Source organism: Pongo abelii, chromosome 4 (assembly GCF_028885655.2).
Source record: "Pongo abelii isolate AG06213 chromosome 4, NHGRI_mPonAbe1-v2.0_pri, whole genome shotgun sequence".
Lineage (NCBI taxonomy): Eukaryota > Metazoa > Chordata > Mammalia > Primates > Hominidae > Pongo > Pongo abelii.
This window is the reverse complement of record NC_071989.2, coordinates 89,645,932-89,670,858: the sequence shown is the minus strand read 5'-3', so window position 1 is coordinate 89,670,858 and position 24,927 is coordinate 89,645,932. Positions and strand designations below refer to the sequence as shown.

The following is a 24,927-nucleotide window of genomic DNA, read 5'->3' as shown; positions in this document are numbered from 1 at the left end:
AAAGTCTGTATTTTTCCATCGTTAAAAACCATGATCCCAATGCACTAAGACCTTACTCCCTAATAATAATTGATCAAAAGAGAGTGATTTCATCCCTTACTTGTACTACAGTCAGTGAAAGATCAGAACCTATAAGAACCTGCCAACAAAATACTCTAGACAAGTGCAAAATCTATGAAGTATAAAGAATATATACCCCACATTATAAAGAAAAGAAAATCTTACAGCTTTTTCTAAAGCATCAATCAAATCAGAACGAAGTACCACAGACAGGATTTTGCTTTATAAAGTGCTGGCTTTCTTCAAGGTCATTCACGACGGTGATGCAAAGATGTCTGCACTACCGCGCTTTCAGGCTCGGCACTGGAGAACTGCCTAGGGTCCTTACTTAATGAGTTTACTAGCTGAGCTTCATCTTAATAGAAGCAGTTGAGTTCTGAAAAAAAAATTTTTTTAAATCTGAGCTCAGCACAGTCTCTTTTACAGCTACAAAAAAATAAGCAATACACTTATAAAGTAATGGATACTGAGTTAAAATAAACAGGACATCCAAAAACCCACAAAATATTATTATTACAAATGCTAGTTTCTCTCATTTATTCATGATTCTGCTCAAAATCTCTATAAAATATTTACCTTTTAACACTGAATCTTATATTTTGTTAGTCTATTTTTTGTTTTTCGGTGAAGTTTTTTTGAGATGGTCTTGCTCTGTCACCCAGACTTGGAGTGCAATGGTATGATCTCACTGCACTGCTCACTGCAATCTCTGCCTCCTGGATCCAAGTGATCCTCCCACCTCAGCCTCCCATGTAGCTGGGACTACAGGCACACGCCACCATGCCCGGCTAGTTTTGTATTTTTAAAATAGAGATGTGGTTTTGCCATGTTGCCCAGGCTGGTCTCGAACTCTTGAGCTGAAGTGTCGCCTGCCTCGAACTCCCAAAGTGCTGGAATTACAGGCATGAGCCACCATGCCCAGCTGGATCTCAAAATTATTGTTCTCCCTTCTCCCTGAAGACACCTATCATTTACTAAACCTCAAATCTTTGAAAGGCAATCCAAATTACAATGGCTACCAAAAGCCTAAACCAATGGATTATAAAGCAAGATTAGAATTAGGCGATCTGAAAATGTGGATTTAGCATACAATTTTTTTAAACAACCAGAATGTACCTGTATCTCAACATTATATAAAGAAAAAGGACCACTGAGTACTCTTCATATATTTAACATATTATTCTACTACTATACAATTGAGGGAGTCCAATTTAGTCTACTATTCTATGAATTTTTTTACTTGATAATATTATCTGATTTCTAGTATATCACTGATGACCATCATTACATTTACTAAGCTCTCTGGCTACACTTAAATAATTCCATGTTAAACTAGCTTTCCTGAGAATATTACTATAATCAGAGGCCCTCAAAAGTATTACCACATTTGCTTTTTGTCTGAGATCCTCCTGCTACACTCACAACACAAGAACTACATGGCCATGAAACCTAAGGTAAATTGAAGAAAAGTTACCAAGGAGAATTTCTGTATCCTCCTATGACATTCCAGGGTTTTAGGAGGAGTCAGGAAATTCTAGTCTTCTCTTTAAGTATATGTCCACAAAAATAATAATACTGTTGAAAAGATTTTACAATTAAAATTGCCATTAAAATTTTAAATAAGATTCAGTACAAATAATAATATTCAATACCATAATGAAGAAGACCTAAGAAACTTATTACAAATCAGAAAATACCAGTAAAAATACTTTTATTTTCCAAACTCTCCTGAGAAGTGTGTCACTATTTCCTAGAGTGTTTTATGCCTGTATCCTTCAGCACGGTACCCAATGCTCAAAAGATATCCAAAAACGTGTTTGTTGAAGGAATCAGTAAGGAAAAAAATGAAATTAAGCAAAATGTAAGTATAGGCACTAACTCCCTAGGGTTAATGGAGTATCATTCAGTATGTGGAAATACTAACTTTACAAACTACTTAAGTATAATCAGAGAGCCTAGCATATATGAATAGACAATATATAAAGACTTTTTGTTGTTGCTGTTGTTTTGTTGTTGTTGTTGTTGGATATGGAGTCTTGCTCTGTCGTCCAGGCTGGAGTCCAGTGGCATGATCTCAGCTCAATGCAATCTCTGCTTCCCAGGTTCAAGTGATTCTCCTGCCTCAGCCTCCCGAGTAGCTGAGATTACTGGTGCACGCCACCACACCCGGTTAATTTTTGTATTTTTAGTAGAAACAGCATATCACTAAGTTGGCCAGGCTGGCCTCGAATTCCTAACCTCAAGTGATCCACCTGCCTCAGCCTGCCAAAGTGCTGGGATTACAGGCATGAACCAGTGCACCTGGCCTATGCAGACATTTTTGCTTTGAAAAAATATTTCAATAAAAATTTGTAATTTATTTACTCCAAAGTTACTTTCATTACTAAGTGATGAACTATGCAATAACACGAGATATTTATAACTAACATTCTTTGTTGAAATAATTATAGATTAACAAATTCTAAATCTGCTAAACATAATATACAATATAGTATAAAACCTGCAAAACACAAACAACTAAATACAAACTAAATAATTTTTCTTAATAAATCTAACCATATTGAAAACATTTTAACCCCATGATTTCACATAGATGTTGGATGCCATTCAAAATTGCCTTTGATTTCTCTTGCCTACATGTTTTAAGCACTGAAAACACTCTGGTCTAACCTCTCTATGTCCTCCCAGCAAGCTCTTTATATCTTGCCCTTATGGTATTTTCCAACTGTCTGCCTTAAACAAAGAGTCCTTGCTGGCACTGGCTTGTTGCTAGTCAGTATTTAGCTCTCTCTTTCTGTAACGAAGAGAGAGCCTAACCATCTGCTTCATGCAGCTTTTCATTCCTATGATAGCTTTCTGCTCTTTCCTCTTCCAACTCAGAAACAGAAAGCAAGAGATAAAACAAAGCATCTTAGGTCCACAGGAAGCTGTGCAACACCCAGGAGGGTTTCTCCTCCCAATCAGGAAAATGCTTCCTTAGCAACCAAGTAACTAAGGCCAATTAACCTCCCTTCTCTATCAATATTCAATTTACATTGAAACCCTTTTTGGTTAAGTCCTTCAGTTTTACAATGAGCTTTCTGGCAGAGAAAAAAGGTGCTTCTGTCTTAAAGGAGCTAGGTCCTTTCTCCTGACTATCACTAAGTGGGACTCAAACTTAACATAAAGTGTTGGGTGATTTCCTAATTCAAGTTAAGGGACTGGAAACTTAGAAATGGCATAAAAATTAAGTGCAATCAACCAACATATGCTTAAAGTGAGAATGAATCATTTCAGAGCAACCAGAGATTAGATACCGTAGAGAATAAAGATATGGAAAAGATGCTTTGTAGCTGTCATTGCCTCATACCTGCCTTGGCTGATTTATGTCCCTTCCACACAACCAACAAAGCCCAGGTTACCACTAAATAATTACAATCTCAGTAGAATACCAAAGAAAAGATGAATGAAAGAAAGGAGCACAGATAGTAACAAAACCAAAAAATGTCCTTTCAGGCAAAAAAGTCCAAAATTAAAACTAGAAAGGAACTAGCATTTCAAAGTCATAAACTATTACAGAAGTTGTAAAAACTATAACATATTTAAAGGAAAAGGGGGTTTTATAAAAATATAAAAAAGTACAATAAAAAGCTCCCCCACCATCCCAAGCTTTCACATTGTGAGATGGTGTTTACATTTTTCTAAGTCTTACAATTAAATTATTATACTGTATTCTACTTTGGGTAAAGAAAAATTGACAGAAATTTTATACAAACGGGTAATTAGTTGTCTTCGTGTTCATTTTCCGGGTCTTGATGAAGCAAAGTCCTTTGTGGGATAATTTTAAAGTTTTTAAAATTCTATATAGAATGTAATATGGAACTTCAAATGTATATTGTGATTTATAATAGGCACTATAAACACTATAAATCATCCTTCAACAGTTTTGGGAGCAGCATTTCAGTGTCAACACATAGTACCACTGTATCTCCAAACAAGTCTTGCTACTAACAGTTATGATACAGAATTTCAAAACCAGTTTTGTTTTCTAGTTTTGTCACTTACCATTTGTAGGACTCACCATTCTACTCACACAAAGATTTATTCTGAAACAGTAAAGCTGCCTTAAGGTTACACTAATAAAAGTGAACATTTGTAAACCTTTGGCTCCCACCATCTTATTTGATCCTCATAGCCACCCTGCGAGGTAGGGATTGTAATGACATCCTTCTCCAATTGAGGTGTCTGTAGTTGAGAAAGATGTGGAGAGCAAACTAAACTTAATGAAGCACCTACCACATATGTGTTTTACTTTCACAGCATTAGCCAACTGTTTTACTTCATGATATTTAATACACATATCCACATACACACATGCTTACATACAGCTCCCAGTTCCCAACCTCCCAACTCCTGTATTTGGGATCCCGTTTTCTAGATAAGAGATTTGCGGCTTTAAGAGGTTCAGTAATATTTTCAAAGTCACACAGAAGGAGGGAAAGTAGGGATGTAAAACCAAATTTCCCTAACTTTAAAGCCCTTGTTCTTTCAACCATGCCACACCACCTGCTACACAAAGCCCCTGGCAGACCCATATGTTACCTTCCAAATCCCTTCTGCTGATGTTAGCAATCACTAAGGGTCAAAGGTTGTATTTTCAAAATGTGACTCATGAGCCATTAGTAAGTTCTGAAATCAATTGCTGGGCCTTGACCAGCATTTTTAAAAAACAAAATAGCGCAGGATAGATTGAGTAGAATAGATCAGAAAGAGTAAGAATTGTTTCATGAACCTTGGTTTCAGGTATGCATGTGTAGAGTGTTCTAGGTCTTAATGTAAAATGTATTTGTTATTATGGGTTTATATTTAAAAAGTTTGAAAGTCATTGGGTTCAGTGGATGCTCTCACATAGACCTAGCTCTTGAATTGAGAATTACTGAACACTCAGCTCTCTTCACTTAAATAACATCAAGAAACATAAGACAGGAGACCCCTTCTCAGACAAGGCAGAAAAAGTATTACCTAGAATCAGCACAGGAGGAGGATGCTGATTGTATAATTACGTACCTCCTTCACAGCAGCTCCAGTCCATCAAGTAGATAGTATGGTTTATTTTTCACATCACTAATTATGTAATTATCCATAACATTAAATCAGTTCCACCTGATTCAGTCTATCACCGGTTTCCTGAAACATTCGTTTATTATTTTTAAAAAGAACACTCAACTATATCATCTTATATGTAAAAGTTTCAGTATGGAAGGTGGATCAACTTTTATTTAAAAAGATCTTATGTCCAATACGACACTTTTGGTCCTTTGGGATAAACGGCAATTAAAATTCATTTTTAATATACCTTGGAGCAGATGCATGTATGCATATTCTCAATTTTTTCTTCATTATTTCATAAAATGCCCATTGTACAGCAATAATGTCACATTGGTTATGTTCACAAAAAGCCTTTCTACAGAGTAAAATTTCATTGTTCTTTATAATACACCTTCCAGTATGTCATTTATTCAAAATCATCCCCTGGGAAAGTGCTGCAAAGATAAATAAGCTATGGATCTTACACTGAAGGAACGAGCAGCTGATTAGGAGAGATATAACCCTAGACACTACAGCTTCCACTCAGCTGCTTCCCAGAGCCTCTGGGCAGAGCTGTCACCCGTAGCTACCAAACAATCCCTGCAACAGCTATATACCATCCAGGAAGACTCAGCAGATAACCTCTAGCAAGCAAGAGACTAGCACAAAGAATACACAGACAAGGACCAAGGCCAGAAGAAAGCATGAAAATTATAGATTCCATCTGGTTCTTCTACCTACATGTTCATACTACCTCTTAGCTTTGCCTAACCCCTCAAACCTCTTGACACAGTCAAATACCATCCATCAATCAACTGCAAAGAAGTTCCAGCACACTTGAGATTAGTGAGGGTAATCGCTTAGGATCCTCCTCACTTTATCCCCACCTAATCTCACTGCAGTCTCACTTCTGCCTATCTTTAAACCCTTGACACCATCACTCCCTCCAATTCTTTGGATACTTCCTGGTGTTTAAATCTCAGCTTTCCTTAACGGATTCTGACTTGGTCTATCTCTCTTGACTTTGAGTACTCCCTGCTAACTTGAATAGGAATCCCAGATTCAGGAACCTAACAGCACACAAGCAACCTGGCTAATACCCTAGCACAGCTAGCCTAATACCCCTCTGGAGGGGAGATTCAGACAAACTGCTAAAAACGCTACTTCGCAGCCCAATCTAAAGTCACAACTTAACATTCTTCATCTTCTACTGACAATTACTTTCCTTAGGGCAGAGCCCCTCTTGCTTCCCACCACTACCCTCTATACGTATCACCATGTGCACCTCTCTCAGCCATCCCCAAGGACCCAAGGTATAATACATGGAGGAAAAGGTACTAGATTCCTCTGGCACTAAGGTTAATTCCAATACCCTGCGTGATCAAAGGTGTATGATTTGAAGAAACAGTTTTGGAAGTTGGCATCCCACCTCAGAAACACCCAGGGTGTGCTCCTGCAGCCTCTCTCCCAACTGCTGAGTGATTACAGAAGCCAGGATCGGTTGGTAGGTTCATAAGGTAGACAGAGGGAGACATGGAATCTATCCTCAGCCTCCAAGTTTCTTGTTGCCAGATTCCAACCATGTGTTTTTAAGTCAGTCTGACTTATCAGGATGCCTGCTGTCAAAATGGGAAGCTGGGGGCACTTCTGCTTTATTGGAGGTAATTTCCCAAGATCCCCTACGATCAGCTCTATATTCATGACTCTTGATTCAGATTCTCATTTTCAGCCCCATGCCTCCTCTCTGGATTCATCTCGATTTACATAGGTTGACCTCCAACCCTCCTGCAAGGACTCTGACTTAGGGGAGATGGTCAAACTACTGCCATAGAACAATAGTTAAAATGACCTATTAGAAAGGGGGAATAAAAAATGTATTCCTTGTCACCAGTGTCACAGAGACAAAAACAAGACAATTTCAAGAGGAAGGGACTTAGTCAGTAGTGTCAAATGTTACAACGTGGTCAAGAAAGGTGAAGGCATTAGATGTGTTGATTGTAAGGTAACTAGTAACTTAGAAGGAAGCAATTTCCATAGCTTGATTTTGGTAGAAGCCAAAAGGAAAAGAGTTGAAGTTGGAACAAGTAACGAAAAAGTCCAGGTACTATAGATTACTTATTCACAAAACCTGGGAGTGAAAGAAAGAAGACAGAGGGGATTGTAGAAGAGGATTGGGAAGTGTCAATATAGGTATAACATAAAGCATGCAGCCAGGGGACATGGAACCTAGGTCCTGTTGTGGGCATTGCTGAAGTAGCCAAGGTCAAGACTAAGTAAGAAAGCAAGAGAAATAAAAGAGGACTGATGTCATTGAGGGCCTTGAGACAAAAAGAATATACAAAGAATGTTCAGAGAGAAGCATAAATACAGTTGAAAATAAGGAAGTTGTGAACAGAGAAAAGAATTTCAGAGTTTGAGATAATTGTGACATTGATATTTTTCCCCTTCTTTTTCATAACTAAAAAACTTAAAGGAAGGCCGAGGGTGAAATGCTTCACAAATAATTATTGGAAACAGAACATTTAATAATGTTATTTCAGAATAGCCAATAGTCATTTTAATAATCTTATCTAAAAATATCTTGTCCCTTCCAGATTACTACTTTTCTTTTCCTTCAAAATAAGCTAAAGTTGAGCAATCGGAGCATAGAGACGAGATTTAGTCTGACAGGCTGTTGTACCCTCCGACTCACTGACCAAAAAAGGCATTTTCTCAGGCATCCATCAGGACAGTCTTTAGGTGTCATTGCCAACTTGACAGCCTTCCTGGGTCTTTTCGATGCATTCTGAACTGTAGCTGAGACAAACATGTAATCTCTATCCTAAGGTTCCTATGAGGTTAGCTTGAACTACATGTAGCTTCTCTCAATGCTTATCACAAATACGTAAGACTTATACTTGCTAAGAGCAAACAATCCAAAACAGCAAATTCGCAGGCACTATATGGAACAGCATTATTGAAGTTCCCATATCACATTTATGCAATCAAAAACAATATTGTTAAAACACTTTGATGTCTCCCTTTTGAAAACCTTTAACAATGCAATCCTTGGTTATTTCCTTTTGCTTTAAGGTAAAATAATTATTTGCCCTTAAGCACATAAATTCAGAAATAAACTTTAACAAAATATTCCTGGCCACTTTATTTAATAAGTATCCTTTAATAAAATAGATAATAAACTGATAATGACAAAATATTTATACTAATATTGCTGACTTTTAGTTAAGTTCTCAGTATATTGAGGAGAGAAGAAATTCTAGATAGTTCTAACCCAGAAAAATCAAGAGACAAGTGATATCCGTTTCTGGCATTTATGTGCCAGGCACTGTGCTAAATGCTAAGGACACAGTTGTGATGGAAGTGATCTAACCAAGTCAGAGCTTAGAGTCCAGTCACAGGGTTCAGAACCACTATTCCAGTTTGAAAATGTTTTGTTCCCTTTTCCCAAAATAATTCATCTGCATTTTTAATAAAGTCTCTTTCATAGTGAGCATTTCAGGTATTAGTGGATGAAATATCAGGGGCTATATAAGCCACTGTTCTGGGCAACGATTTTATGTAAAAATGATACTCTATGCAATGGTTAGTCTTTACCCAACAGTTAAAAAAAAAATCCTGACAAGTAGTCAATCTCATTCAAGCTACCAAAAAAATTCAACAATCATTTTAATATCTGAAGCTTGCCATTCATATCATGAGATTCTACATTGCTACTTCAACAATGAATTCCTTTAGGATATATGAGAAGATTGTTTTTGAGCCCTGCATAGAAAATTATGCTAATGGGAATTCCCTTCATTCCATAAAGTATTTTTAAATTAATCTTTTTAACTAAGGAATAAAATTGTAAATATACTTAATAAAATAATTTTGAAAACTCAAATTTTAGATTCTACTTAATCTTTTGTGAGATCGAATCTTACTGTAATATGTTCTAAGTAACGTATCTCCCTCCACATATGGAGTTTCTACTGGCTTCAAAAAAAAAATCAAAGGGGCAGAAAAGAGTTCTAAGTAGTGGTTTCACTTTCATTTATTTTAGATTCGATTATAAAGTCAACATATCTTCCTCAGAAATTCTTCATGAAAAAAGAGCCACCTAAAGTTTGAAACCCCCAACAATCTATTAAGTGTCTTTTTTTTTTCAGATAAGAATTATATATATACTTTAAGTTCTGGGATACATGTGCAGAATGCAGAATGTGCAGGTTTGTTACACAGGTATACATGTGCAATGGTGGTTTGCTGCACCCATCAACCTGTCATCTACATTAGGTATTTCTCCTAATGCTATCCTTCCCCTTGCCCCCAACCCCATGACAGGCCCCGGTGTGTTATGTTCCCCTCCCTGTGTCCATGTATTCTCATTGTTCAACTCCCATTTATGAGTGAGGACATTTGGTGTTTGGTTTTCTGTTTCTGTGTTAGTTTGCTGAGAATGATGGTTTCCAGCTTCGTCCGTGTCCCCGCAAAGGACATGAACTCATCCTTTTTATGGCTGCATAGTATTCCATGGTATATATGTGCCACATTTTCTTTATCCAGTCTATCACTGATGGGCATTTGGGTTGGTTCCAAGTCTTTGCTATGAAAAGCATCCCAAACTCATTAAAAGAAATGGGAAAAATGTATAATTAGGGCAATTAAAATAATGCATTAAATGGCCCTCCTCTGAAACAACTGCTTCCTAATTTAGACCTTTACAATTGGACATAAATGCTCCACAATGAAAGCCTGTCAGATTTTTGTACAGAAACATCAGCTCAGTATCCTCTTAAGTATACAGCTGCTGCTAGAAATGATCTTACTTTTGATTTTTAAAAAAAATACCTCAAAATTACAACTATATGTAAAGAAAACTTTCTGATACAACTTACTGCTGAGTTAAAATACAATGGCTATGGCACATATCTTTACAAAGGCTTTTCTACTAGCTTAATAAATAAAAAGAAAATTAGTTACCTATGTATATTTAGTCAACTTGATTTATTTCAAAAAGTAGATTTTCTTTTTGCTTTGCCGAGGAGAATATAGCACAGAGAATTTCAAAGATAGAAGTAACCTTAAGAAGCCATTTAGGTTATAGACTCTCACTGAACCTAACACTCTGAATTTTGCAAAGTGCTATTACTCAGGTACCAAGGGCTTAAAGTAAAAAGAAGATTCAGCAGAATGTGAAGCATGGCCCTGCCTCTATCTAAGACTCCTGGCTTTATAGCAGAACACTAAACTGCTTTAAGATCCCCTGAGTCACAAATTTCATTAGATGTTTCAAATAGTTTCAGTGCCGCATCTCTACATGTTGCTTTCTGATTAGTTTCAAGAATGAGTAAACAAACACTTTTGTTATATACTAGTTTAAAAAATATAGTTTGTATAATAGATAGTATATTTAGTGCAATAACCCCCAGTTTTACTGGAATTAAAGATCCTAATCTGACATGACTGGTTTTCAGAATATTCTATACTCTCCCCTCTCACAGACCACACTACTATACAGCATATACTTACACTTTAAATTACACAGAATTAAATTTTAATTTGTCTTTGAACCCTTTAATAATATCTTAAGTAAAACACAAAAGTGGGATTGGGGTCTGCTGCATTCACAGTTATTTCCTTTAAAAATCCATTTATCTGTCAGCATTAGATTCATTCATTCAATAAATAAATACTGACTACTACACATGCTTCCATTTCCATCTATGCACATTAAACATAACAGACTTCCTGGCATTTTAACATTGCTTTAATAATTACATTCCCAAATGCAGAGGTAATCATGCTTCTTAGTCATCATTTACATCTATCAATATATCTATAGTTCAGTCCAAAAATAGCAATTGCTTTACAGATAAATTGTTAATGCTTACTGAGAACTGTGGCTCACCATTTATTCCATTATAAAAAAAACATAATATTCTGACACATGAGTCTATTTTGGACATATAAAATAGAACTCATCCTAGAAGCCACCTAATAAAATCCTTAGGGCAAATGAGTGTATTTCAAGGCCTGGTTACCTCAGAAGATCACCATTCTTTGAATATGTTCCTTGGCAATTGAGATCATCTGCTGTTACTGATTCTCAGTTTTATGCTTCAGGGAATTTATGATAGGTTGTTTTTTGTTGAGGGCCTCACTTTCTATAATATTCTCTGTTTTTTGTTGAGGGCCTCACTTTCTATAATATTCTACCTGCCCTGGTCTAAGGAAAATCCCAGTTAGTGAACTACAAGGCCCTAAGACAAAAATCTTTTCTTCCACTAGTATATTATCGCTATTTTTATGACTCTATCATTTTCATAGTTTTAAAAAATGTAATCTGAAGGTGCAACCTGAGGCTCTAAAGTAATGAGGATAGTAAATGGATAAATAAAATATGCTTGGTACCCACCTCTGATACCTCTGCAAAAGGAAGAGGAACTACAGTAATCGAACTTCAAGCAGAACACAAACTTCAATAATATAAAAATTATTGACCAACTTAAAGTCAGTGTGTATAGGTAGCTGAATTGTGTGAATCAAAAGACAAAATCTAGGCTATCTGTATTCTATGGAAAATGACTCAAAACTTCATAAATGAAGACATTAGAGACAAAAAAATACAAAGCAACGTTGGCTAGAACACTGGTTACATAGGAAATAATTTCAGATATTTCCCCCTTCTGAGCATTCATTAATAATTTTTACTACTTATTATTAAAAATCAGTATCTAAGTTAACTAGATACTGTTTCCTTTTACTGAGTGGATGAGTGCTGGACATGATTTTTTTAAAAAAACTTACACCTTATTTCTCAACTCAAGTCTCTCTAGTCTTCATTAGCCAGTAAGTTAATTTAGAACCTTAAAAAATAACTTAAGTTTAGCAGCTATTTTGCAATAATATATCCACAAAAATTTTAAGGGTTAATAATGGTTAATTTTCATCAAAAATTGTCTAATTGAAGTATAGGGCTTGGTTCTCACTTCTATTTGTAAATTATCATTTCATGTATAGAAATAAGGCTTCAGTAAGGACAATATGCTCCTGTTCATTAAAGTAGATCAATTGTTAAATCATGTTTTTCACTACTATTAAATGGTATCTCAATTTCTCTAAGAAAAGTCTTCAATTAAATACAAAAAAAATCATAAATTGATAAAGTGATATGGTAGTATCAATACCCATTTATGAAAATAAGTGTCACATAAAATAAGATATCCCAAGCCAGCGCTGATTATGTTTGCTTCTGTTGAAAATATTCATTTATATTTAGAGGATTTTTTTTTTTTTTGAGACAATGTCTTGCTCTCTTGCCCAGGCTGGAGTGCAGTGGTGCAATCTCGGCTCACTGCAACCTCCGCCTCCTGGGTTCAAGCAATTCTCCTGCCTCAGCCTCCCGAGTAGCTAGGATTACAGGTACCTGCCACCACGGCCAGCTAATTTTTGTATTTTTTTAGTAGAGATGGTGTTTCACCATGTTGGCCAGGCTGGTCTCAAACTCACAGCCTCAAGTGATCCGCCCCGACTCGGCCTTCCAAAGTGCTGGGATTACAGGCGTGAGCCACCACGCCTGGCCCTATGTTTAGAGGATTTTAAATTGATGCAACATACTTCTTTTGGTCACTGGTAAAGAAAATATCTTGTTCAAAAACTGCCAGTTTCACTTTCATCTCACAAATTCAGAAATGTCACATGTAAAATCATACTACCTACTCTCAATAAATGTCTTATTTAATATGACTAACCTGTAAGAACTACTGTTTCCCAAAGCCAGAACATAACAAAAGCCGGAACATAATCACTTCCTAGCTATTGTACTTAGGCAAGCTTAACCTTTGTGTCATGTCTCAGTTTCCTCATAATAAAGTGAAGAGAATAAAGATATCAATATCATGAGTTGAATTAATATATGCAAATCACTTAGCGCAGTACCCATAGTTAGTCCTCCATAAACTTAGGCTGCTGTCTTTATTATAATATTATTATTGTTATTATTATTATAACTGTGTTTTTATCCACCTTCGCTAATCTTATCCATTTATTTGCCATATTAATATTAATAACCTATTGTCATAAGAGTTTTGTGAAGATTAAATAAGATAATAAAGCAACTAGTAAGATGAACTGGTATGTAACAGAAATAACTGACCATGATAAGTATTATTTTGGGGGAATTAAAATGTTAATGCATGAAGGCATTAATGCTGGCATAAATGTGTGTTGAAAGAGAATCTGTTAAAGTCATTGCTAAAAAAATATTAATCTAATATTTCATCAATAAAAACATTGGGAGCTAAGCAAAGAGTACTCTCTAACTCCACAAAAACCCTTCCCTCGAGTTTGATATCCATTCACATATCTACATATCTTTGGTATGGTTGTTTAACTATCTACAAATACAACTAATTTAGAAGAAAAATGTAAAAAAAAAATTTTAGACTTTTGATCATCATATATTTAGGATCAAAAGATGATGTATTTTACCTAAACCCTGTTTTGGAATCCCAAGGACAATAGTTAAATAAGAGTTTATCACTCTTCAGTGCAGAGTTGAAGTATCTTTTGATCAGCGATGGTTGAAATGAAAAATAATGTTTTATACAGTTGCTTGCGAGATTATAAAACTTATTAATTATCACAAAACTACCAATAATTTTTCATGATAATCTAGTCTGTAAAATCACTTACAGCTAAATTTGATAATTTGTACAAATTAGGATTCTTCCTTGAGTTCATCTATCATGAGCACAATCAATCCCTTTCATGAAATTTGCTTAAATATTCAATTTTTTTAACTTTGCAATTCAGGGATACATGTGCAGGTTTGTTACACAGGTAAACTTGTGTCATCAGAGCTTGTTGTGCAGATTATTTCATCACCCAGATATCAAGCCTATTACCCATTAGTTATTTTTCCTGATCCTCTCCCTCCTCTGACCCTCTACCCTCTGATAGGTCTCAGTTTTTAAAATGTTAGCAGTTCAGCCAGGCATGGTGGCTCAACGCCTGTAATCCCAGCACTTTGGGAGGCCGAGGTGGGCGGATCATCTGAGATCAGGAGTTCGAGACCAGCCTAGCCAACATGGTGAAATCCTGTCTCTACAAAAATACAAAAATTAGCCAGGCATGATGATGGGTGCCTGTAATCCCAGCTACTCGGGAGGCTGAGGTGGGAGAATCACCTGAACCTGGGAGGCAGAGGTTGCAGTGAGCCGAGATCACACCATTGCGGTCCAGCCTGGGCAACAGAGTGAGACTCTGTCTCAAAAAAAAAAAAAAAAAATTGTTAGCAGTTCATTGCATTGTTGAAACAAACAGTAGATGGCTGTTCCTTATCTAATTACATTCCACTTAAATTGTCATAGTATCTTCTACTGATATCACAAATGTACTGTCTATTAAGATAAAACATTAATTCTGAGGTATTTTGTTTTTGGTTTTTTTTTGTTTTTATTTTGAGACAGAGTCTTGTTCTGTTGCCCATACTAGATAGAGCGCAGTGGTGTGATCATAGCTCACTGTAACCTCAAACACCCAGGCTTATGCAATCCATCTGTCCCAGCCTCCAGAGTAGCTAGGACTACAGGTGCATGCCACCAGGCCCACCTAATTTTTCTTGTTTTTGTAGTGATGGAGTCTCACTATACTGTCCAGGCTGATCTCAAACTCCTGGCCTCAAGCAATCCTCCCCTCTTGGCATAACGAAGCACTGGGATTACAGGTGTGAGCCACCATACCTGGCCATCTGAGGTATTTTAAAATGAAAAACTAAAAAAATTCAAATTGCCATACCTCTAATTATACTACTGACTAAATAAAAGTTATAAACAAATCTATGATGAAGAAAGAGAGAACTTAAGAGGAAAATACATCTCTGTCTAATGTTGATCTAGGAAAGTAAGACATTATATATGTAGTTCAAATGGAATGTTTTAAATGCTCTAATTAGTCTACCACTGTTTTTTAGTGAGAGTCACTCTCACTTGTCTCTGTACCACTCTCTGAGATAACTGGTGGTGGCAGCTGAATAAGGGTTAGTTTCCAACTTGGAGGCTACTCATTATTCCCAACGTCTAAAGGTAAGAATAGAATATGGAAAGAAAGGAAGTGTTACAGTTACGTGCTCCTTCATGTTTCTCCATTCACATCCTGCTTTTTCTTGCATAATTATGAGATAACCATAAAAAGATAATTATAAGTGTGACATTATTAGTATTAATAATAGCACTGTACGCTTGTTATATCCAACCAAAACAAGAAGTAAGAAGGGCCCACAGTTTGAATGAGAACACTGAAGTTTACTCAAGGTTACATTACTAGTAAATGGCGAAGAGACTTACTACAAAACAATTTACTACAAAACAATTTCTATCTCCAAGTCTAGCACTCTTTCTTCTACTTGTGCTGTTGTTATAATCTGAGTAAATTAGGCAGACTAAATTTACTATGAGTTGCCAAATATTAAAAATAAAACACTGGAGTTGACTGGAGGATGAAGGGTTTATCATCCGATTCCATTCCCGTGACAATTCAGAAACACAAACTACTAAAAACTCCCTGCAAACCTCTCTTTTTAAACATTGTTGATTTTTCTATGTAAATTGATTGTTGAAAAAAAATATGTTATTCTAGTAGAAACTAAACTCTTTTAGAATTCAGCCTGGGCACAGTGGCTCATGCCTGTAATCTCAGCACTTTGGGAAGCTGAAGAGAGAGGAACACTTGAGGCCAGGACTTTGAGACAAGCCTGGGCAACAGAGCAAGACCCACATCTCTAAAAAAATTCTTAAATTAGCTAGGCATGGTGGTGCAGGCCTGTAGTCCCAGCTACTTGGGAGGCAGAGGTGAGAGGATCACTTGAGCCCAGGAATTAGATGATTCAGTGAGCTATGACTGTGCCACTGCACTCCAGCCTGCGAGACAGAGCAAGACCCTGTTTGTAAAAAAAAAAAAAAAAAAAGGTATGTGTGTATATGTATGTATACGTTTATGTGTGTATATGTATATGTATATATACATATATACACATACACCCATACTTTTTTATAATATACTATATTATATATATTGTATATATAATAAATATATTACGTATATGTCGTATATATGTATAATACACATATAATTTAATCAATTCTAAGTAATTCACTAGATTATCCAGTTTATATCAAAATACAGAGGCATCTGATTTGTTAAGTGAGCTAGTTCTACGGCTAACTAAACCTGAAGGTTTAGTCAAATAATAGATACTCATTGAGTCATCTTACCTCCATGGGGTTTACAGTCTAAGGAAGCAATCTGGCTTTTAAAACAATAAGCGTGAGTCTGAGGAGTACTAAGAAGGAGAGATAAAGGACATATACTTTTAAAGCAAATTCCTGAAGAGAAAGAATAAGAATAAATGTAAAGAAAAAGAAAAAAAAAAATTCTAAGAAAATCTTATGTGATTGGAAGGGGGTAAATTATTTCTAGGCCTCATGTGAATATTACGTTTGTATATGTATATGTAATCTTTCAATTACTGTTTCTGCTACAGAGAGGTGGGGAAGCTGGGAGATACACAAAGATGGGGTACTGGGCTGTCTTGTTCTAAACTTTAAAATCTTCTGCTCCTAACTGGGAAAAAAAAGAGAGGGATGCCTACCAGAGCTGCAGCAGTAATGGAAACTTACAAGGATGGATAGTGACTCCAAATGAAATCACTGGACCAAGCAAAAATAACCTTAGGGATTTCAAGGGAGTGAGAGAAAAGAGTTACAGATTTCACTCTTTGAAGAGATAAATTTTAAAAAGAATCATAATTTAAAATTGTAATAGTCAATATAGTTTGAAGAATGTTAACCATACTCAGATTCTATTGTTTATACCACATAATCTACCTTTTTCTCACTTAATATGAACTTTTTTTTTTTGCCAGACAAGGTCTCACTCTGTCACCCACCAATGATGTAATCTCAGCTCACTGCAACCTCCACCTCCCAGGCTCAATTCTCCTGTCTCAGCCTCCCAAGTAGCTAGGACCACAGGCGCATGCCCCCACACTTGGCTGAATTTTGTATTTTTAGTAGAGATGGGGTTTCACCATGTTGACCAGGCTGGTCTTGAACTCCTAAGCTCAGGTGATCCGCCTGCCTCGGCCTCTCAAAGTACTGGTATTACAGGCGTTGAGCCACCGCACCCGGCCGACATGAACATTTAACCTGTGTAATTAAGCAGTCACCTGGAATATCATTTTTAATGACTGTATCCATCTAGAGATGTGCCATAATTAACCAATCCATTACTATTGTATATTTCCATTGTTTTCATTTTTCCTGTTATAAATAAGGGTTCATATACTTGCAGGTAAATCTTTGTGTACTCAAATATTTTATGAGTATTTGTGTGCAACTTATTTTGATTAAAATTATTGCATCAAAAAATAAGATGTATTAATAAACAGAGGGATCAACATATAATAAAGCAAGCACAGCAAAATGTTAATGGTAGACTTTAGGTGGTAAGTATATAGATATTCACTGCAAAATTCTTTCAATTTTTCCATATGTTTCAAATTTATTGGAAAATGTTGGAAATGAAAAATGTTGAAAAAAATTATATTTTATGAGGCTAAATTCCTAGAATTGGACTAGATTATTCATAGTATGTGCACATCTTTAAACTTTGTGAAGTTAAAACATCAACCAGAAAGTGTCAGTTCCCTCACACTGTCAACACCACTTTTTAGTGCTTTTCAAATCTCTGCCAACTTGTTAGGCAAAAACTAGTAATTCATTTTTTAAATCATCATTTCTATGTTAATTTTTAAAACTTTTTTTAAGTTAATATATAATGAATTGAAAAGCTTCCTAATATGCTTGGCTTCAAATCTGATGTTGGTTATTGGAACCATGAAGCAGTAATCAAGATTCAAGCACCCATCTGGGGGCACTTAGCTTATTACCAAGCACAATACTCTAAAGAATAACTTGCAAACCAAATTATAAATAGGTGAAAGTTACTTGCAGGCCAGCATCATATACAGACAAGGGGGCTGATGTCTGATTGGCAAATGGGCCTGATTTAACATGTTCTGAGAAACAGTTCTTCCTGCACAAAAAAAAAAAAAAAAAAAGGTCACCTCTTTCATTTTCCCAGGATGCTCAGAATTCAAACACTAGTGATTTCTCTTTTGTGTTGAAATAATTAGGTCCTCACCAATCCTCTTTCAAAATTCAAGTATTTTATTTCAATATGAGTGCCATATAATTGTGGTGCTTCCATAGGATAGAATGCAATGGAGTCATTAAAGAGAACTATGGAAATCTGCATTTACTGACATGGAAAGATGTCCATGATATACTTGTTTATTGCAAAAAAAAAAAAAAAAGTATGTGTGTGTGTATATGATAGAAATATGTGAAAGGATACTTACTAAAATGTTACCAGTGGTAAACTACTGAAGGACATATGGGACATTTTTAAATCCTTTTTATATTTTTTTCTATTATTTATTTTTACAATGGGTATATACAATTTTTTTCACAAGAAATACAATAAGGGTATTTGCATTTCAATAAAAAGAAAAACGAAAATATCTCAGAAAACCACTCAGTCATTAGTACCATAATAAAATTTGGTTCAGCAAGATTTTCAAGTCAAGGTTAAAGTCCCCTAAGGAATAAGACCCAGATCCAGCATATTTTCAAGGGAAAAGGGGCTAAAGGCAGAGCAGGCAAAGAGGTCTCCAATCAAATATTAAGCAGCCTGGGGCTAGGGCTATATTATCTTCAGGGAATTTTACTTGGAAAAAAAAAATCAATAGACAACAGAAGGCATCTGTGGTATTCAGGTCCAAGAGAAACCAAAAGTATGACGGCTCACTGCAATCTGGAGTCAGAGTGGATCTTATATAACTTTACGACAATTCTTGCTTTCAGTATTACAAACGAAAATACCTCCTTCTCCCCCTACAACAGGCCCAGGATCCAATGGCAATTGAATCTCTCTCCAATGGGAAGAAGTTTAAAGTTTTTAAAATATTTACTTAACAGAATTAAAGTATTTTATTTCAATATGAGTGCCATATAATTGGGGTGCTTCCATAGGATGGAATGTGATGGAGTCATTGAAGTATACATTTTTAAATGTATACTTTATGGAGACTGAAAAGAACATGACGCATTAAACTACTCACCTCCATGGGAAGACATGTCTGTCCATGGGTAGATGCTCCTAGGTGTGACATCACAGACCCATTCTTAATTTGAAAGTGTATTTTGCACATGTAGCCATCAGAACAGTCCTGTGTTTCATCACCAAAAAATACATAAGAAAATGCCAATTATTTTAAGAATTCATCATTTAAGAACCACTTCCCATAAGTTCCAAACTGATCAGTTAAAAACTAAATGTACTAAATGAGATGAGACTATATGGATAAAGAGACTAGTCCAACACCCTGCACGTAGTGAATAAGTACTCAATAAATGCAAGTTTTATTCTCCTACCTTTCTTATTTATTAATGATGTTTCCCCCCCCAGATTAAACCTTTCCCTTTTTTCCTGACTAGTCCATAGCACCAAGATCACGGAACAAAACTTAAGCTTATAGAAATAGCTTGTCACATAATTAATACTGATTTTCATGGCGTACATATAGAGAACAATTTTAGGACTTGAAATAGATCTCAAAGCTGCAAGAAAGCTTCCATTTCAATTTCTTTCTCAAGGCAAGATCTCTATGAAAATGTCCCAGAAAGGTAATTATGCATCTCAGCAACTGTCTGAACACCTCCAGGAACTGGCCCTTGTTACTCCCTTACACAGCGGTCATTTCCATTTTAGTGCATTGTACATTAAGAAAGTTTTGTCCTGTATTTCACATCCTTTAACTTACTTAGTTCTGCCCTCTGAAGTCTAATCCCTTTTCCACACAGCTGTTCTTCCAAGCGCTGAAGAAATGACCATCATTTGCAAATACTCCTTGCAAAATATGGTTTCTGAGCCCTTTACCAGTATTTGTCTCCTGTTTCTTGCACTTGCTCTTAAATACACTAATGAATGATGTTCATCTCACTGTGGCCAGTTCCATTTTTTTAAGGTAACACTTGTTTGAATTCAATAAAGTCATGTGTAAGAATATAATACCTCCCCAAGCACAAACATACATGCCAATAAATATTAATTCCCCACCAAATTGTCATACCAACACTTACATTTTAATAGAATTAAAATAATAATAAGGACTAAGGGGTTAATCTTCCTATAGGAAGAGGGAAATTTGGATGCACTGACACAAACAGGGAAGAAAGCCATGTGAAGATGAAGACTGGAGCAGTGCATCTAGGAGCTAAAGATTGCCATCAGCCACTGGAAGCTAGAAGCAGTAAGGAATGGTCCTTCCCTAGAGCCTCTAGTGGGAGCGGGACCCTGCCAACATCTTGATTTCAGACTTCTAACCTCCAGAACTGTGAGAGAATAAATTTATGTTACTTTAAGTCACCCAGCTTGTGGTACCTTGTTATAACATTCCTAGGAAACTAATACAGTAACTCTATTTTTTAAGACACTTTGCAGCACCTTAAGAATGCCTCCCAGTAAGTTGTGCTGACAAACAGCCAGCCCTCACTCAGGGGGCTGCACTGGTTAGTTGTTGATTGGTTAGATCCAACTCGTTCTGATTGGTTGATGCCTCTGTCCCAGGTTGTTAAATATTTTTAATATCATTCCTGCCTGGAAAGTAGGCCATCAGATATCCAATACTGTCATTTTTAATTATTTCATTAAGGATATCCATTTTGTAGATGGAATTACTGTTTTAAATTCCAGCTCTACACTATCTGACCACAAAGCAGATCCTGTAATGGTCTTCTACCACTGAAACCTTTGTATTTAGAAAAATGTAAATTTAACATTGGCTTAAACTGAGAAAGATATATGTAGTGACTGTTGTCACTGCCGCTGTTTCACATCAAACATCCATTCTTCCTTCTTTTGGAGCAGTAGTCATTGCTCCTCTAAGGAACCATTTCCTGATTGAGAAGGGAATGGTTCCTTAGAGGAGCACTGGCTACCGTTACACTAATTACAGCTCCAGGGATAGACACAGATCTCTGATCTTGCCAATCAGTACTGCTGGCCCCAGAGACTCTGGAGGACAAATGATCTACAATCAACAGCCAATGGGATGAAATTCGGGATTGATTTGGGGGGGTTGGGAAAGGTGGCTGTTCTCTTCTCCACTAGGTTTGAGCCAGACAGACCACCAAAAAAAAAAAAAAAAAAAAAAAAAAAACCTGGCAGCCATGATGTAATTAAACAAAGTTGGCTCTGCAACTCAGAGGAAAGCAAGACCATGAGATACACAGAAACCACATTCTGACTACATTATTTACACCAACCATATCTGAAACTAGTTCTATCTCAGATTTTTCAATTACACGGCCCCAAAAAGTCCCTTCTTTGCTTCATCCAATAGGTTGGGTTTTCTGTCACTTGCAACCAAAATAATTTTGCTATTAAGTAACACAAAGTTGTGTTTATTAGTTTAAAAATAGAAGATTTCTATTGTATTGTCAATCTCATTGTGATAGATAATCAATAGTTGATTATATAAAAGATTTACCATATACAGTCATGCATCACTTAACGGCAGGAATACCTTCTGAGAAACACATCATCGGGCTATTCTGTCATTGTACAAACATCACAGACTGCTTACACAAACCCAAATGGTATGGCCTCCTACATACGTAGGCTATATGACATAGTTGCTTGCTCCTAGGCTGCAAACCTGTACAGCATGTTACTGTATTAATTGCAGGCAATTGTAACAAAATGGTAAGTATTTGTGTATCTAAGCATACCTAAACAAAGAAAATGTACAGCAAAAATACAGTATTATAATCTCACGGGAACATTGTACATGTGGTCTGTTCTTGACCGAAATGTCATTATGCAGCATGGCTATATAGTAAAACTATAATAGCATGTGTTTGTGAGAAAAATTACTCAAAGTCTGCAATTTCAAAATGATCTAGCCATAGAGATAAAAACCAAAACTCTCAGGATATTCAGAGAACACAGAGCTGCACTGTGTGTACTAAATATAGCTCATTAAATGAGGGTAACTGCTCTATTTTGTATTTTTCTATACCTGAGCCCTGGTCACATAACCTCCTCTTAAGGGAACATAAAATTTAGTAAAATTCTAATTACAATGCAAAATACATCTCCTTTGACATTAAAAGAGGTGAGTCAAAAATTCTTGTGCACCTATGTTATAAAATCTAAATAAATTATTTGGTCTCTTTCCGAATTGGTTAAGATAAAGAGATATGTCACTTTCAATAATACTTATAATTTGAGGAATTTACTTACATTTTAGGTAATTTCTAATACCATTTTTTTATTATCGACAGGGAGGTACACTGGGTTTTTTGCTCTATATTTGGTAGTGGTGATTTTTTTTCAGTATAAATCTTTTCAGTCAAGATTAGCCTTGAAAAATTAAATATAGAGTTTTTTGGATTTTGATTTCCCTTTAAACACTTCCACAGAACTAGGTCTTTCTTCTACTTTGTTTTAATTTAAGGCAGAAAAATATGTTTTGTTCTTCACTGTTGAAGGATGCTTTTTTAGAGACAAGCAAACTCAAAAGCAAGAGAACCACCACTCTTGTCAGCCCTGCAGTCCATCTAGCCCAGTAAATGATGTTAACTCAAATTCCCCCTTGGCAATGAAGTTTTCCTGACCATTCCAATTAACACTCCTCTCTAGCTTCCCTGCATTCTTTTTGTACTTATCATAGCTTACACTTGAACATTTAACTCTTCTTTAATTTTTTAACATTTGTTAGTTTTATTTCCCCCACTAGATCATAAGCTCAGGGCCTAGGCCTCCATCCTCTAAGGGATGACAAGGTCTTTATAGGATCCAGATTCCATCCCACATAAAAACCTGATCCAGATAGTCTGAAAACATCCTGGACAAGCATGAGAGGATTTAAAAACAAAGGGAACCTTCAAGTTTATCCAATTCAAGCCTCTCATTTTAGAGATAAGAGGGCGAAGGAGTAAAGCACTTCTAAGAAACTTGTCTTACACTAATTAGTTGGAGGCAGAGCAGGAAGTGGAAAGCGGATCTCTTGACCTGAGTATTCTTTGTAGTTCACTAAGCAAATTCTGCAAGAGAGCAGGACCATGGCTTATTGACTCTCGTGGACTGGTGTGGGCCAGTGCTTTGCACTTCAAGTAACAAACTCAAGCCACTCAAGTGTGGTCTAGGGACCAGCCACAGCATAAGCTGCGAGCTTATTAAGACAGACATGCAGAATCTCAAAGCCCCACCCCAGACCTCCTGATTCTGCATTTAAAACATAATCTCCAGGTGATTTGTATGCACATTTTGGAAGCACTGAGGCATGTACTGCAATCCCTGACTCAAAGAGACAGCAAACTGCCTGCATTAACAATGGTTCTCAATCCGAGCTGCACATTAGAACCACCTGTGGAGTTTTCAAAATGTTGCTGGTGTCTCGCCTCAGACCAATTAAGTCAGAATCTACCTAGCCGATTCCAGCACAGCAGCCAGAGTTGAGAACCACTGCACTCAATTCCTTGGAGCCCCTCTTTTGAACTCAATGAACAGAGTCAATCAGGTAATCTGCAGCTACCTCAGGAGAGAGGTCCACAAACTCAAGATCTTCATGAACACCATAGCTCACCTGGAGTTCTCCAAATGCTAAAATCACCTCTGTTAATGCTCTCTTCTTGGCGCTTTGACCATGCTGAGACTGCCTTTGAAGTGGTCTTTACTACTGCCCCAAAAACTAATTTCTGGCAACTTGGCCAGTCTTGACCTGGCCCTCTGAAACTGCCAGTAGTCTTGTAACTTAAAATTGCTCCAAGTCCAACTACACTTCAGCTATTAGGTCTCCTTGCTGTCCATTCACCACAAAGCATGATGCTTCACTCTATCACTATAGAAGAATAATAAATAAGAAATGTCCAGCTGTTATAACCCAAACAACATTCATTATAAAGAGAATACTTCCTCACAGCCAAAACTCTTCCAGTTATCTAAATAGAATGCCCTTCACCTAAGACCAAAATAAGAAATATTTAAATGAGAAAAAAACCCTAAATGTGCTAGATGAAAATATAGGAAAACACATATTTTTTAATATGATAAAAACCCAGAAGTCATAAAAGACTGGTAAATTCTATGGCATGCAAACAAATTCTTAACACCATAAAGTCAAAAGACATATCAAAATGTGAAAAAGCATTTGTAGCTCATATCATAGAAAAGAACTAATTTTTTCAATATAAAATAGCATTAATTTCCTCAAAATATAAATAGTTCCACCAAATCAACAGGAAGGGGCCCAAGAGCCCAATAGGAAAATGAGCAAAGGATATATAGATAGTTTACTAAAGAGGAAATACATGTAGATAAAAATATGTTCAATGTTAGCCATAAGAAAAACGCAAATTAAAAACTGTGATAACATTTTTTACCTATCAGATTGGCAAAGATCAAAAAGTATGAAAGGGAATATATAGACAAAGACATGGATAAAACAAGCAGGCACTCTCATACATTGCTGGGGCAGGGGAGTTTAAATTAGCTTAAGATCCCTGAAGAGCAGGTTGGCAAAAACTATCAAAATTTAAAATGCACACACCTCGGACCCAGAAATGTTACTTCCAAGAATTTACCTTACGGATATAGTCACATATGTAGTAAATAAAATTCATACAAATGATTATTAACATATTATTTTAATAGTATAAGGTTGGAAACAACCTAAATTTCCATCAGTGAGGA

At 36.1% G+C, this 24,927-nt stretch overlaps 1 protein-coding gene across 10 annotated transcripts in view; it reads right to left on the bottom strand.

Moving 5' to 3' along the window:
- ATG10 (autophagy related 10) overlaps positions 1–24,927 on the bottom strand; it is a 291,958-nt gene that overhangs the window by 189,322 nt on the left and 77,709 nt on the right. For all 10 annotated transcript variants that reach the window (XR_008525345.2, XM_003776622.5, XM_054555710.2 and 7 more), the window contains one exon: positions 19,292–19,399. Coding sequence is in view for 9 of the 10 variants with exons in the window: in XM_003776622.5 (XP_003776670.1) it covers positions 19,292–19,399 (108 nt within the window). In the remaining variant the exon portion in view is untranslated. The remainder of the gene's footprint in view (positions 1–19,291; positions 19,400–24,927) is intronic.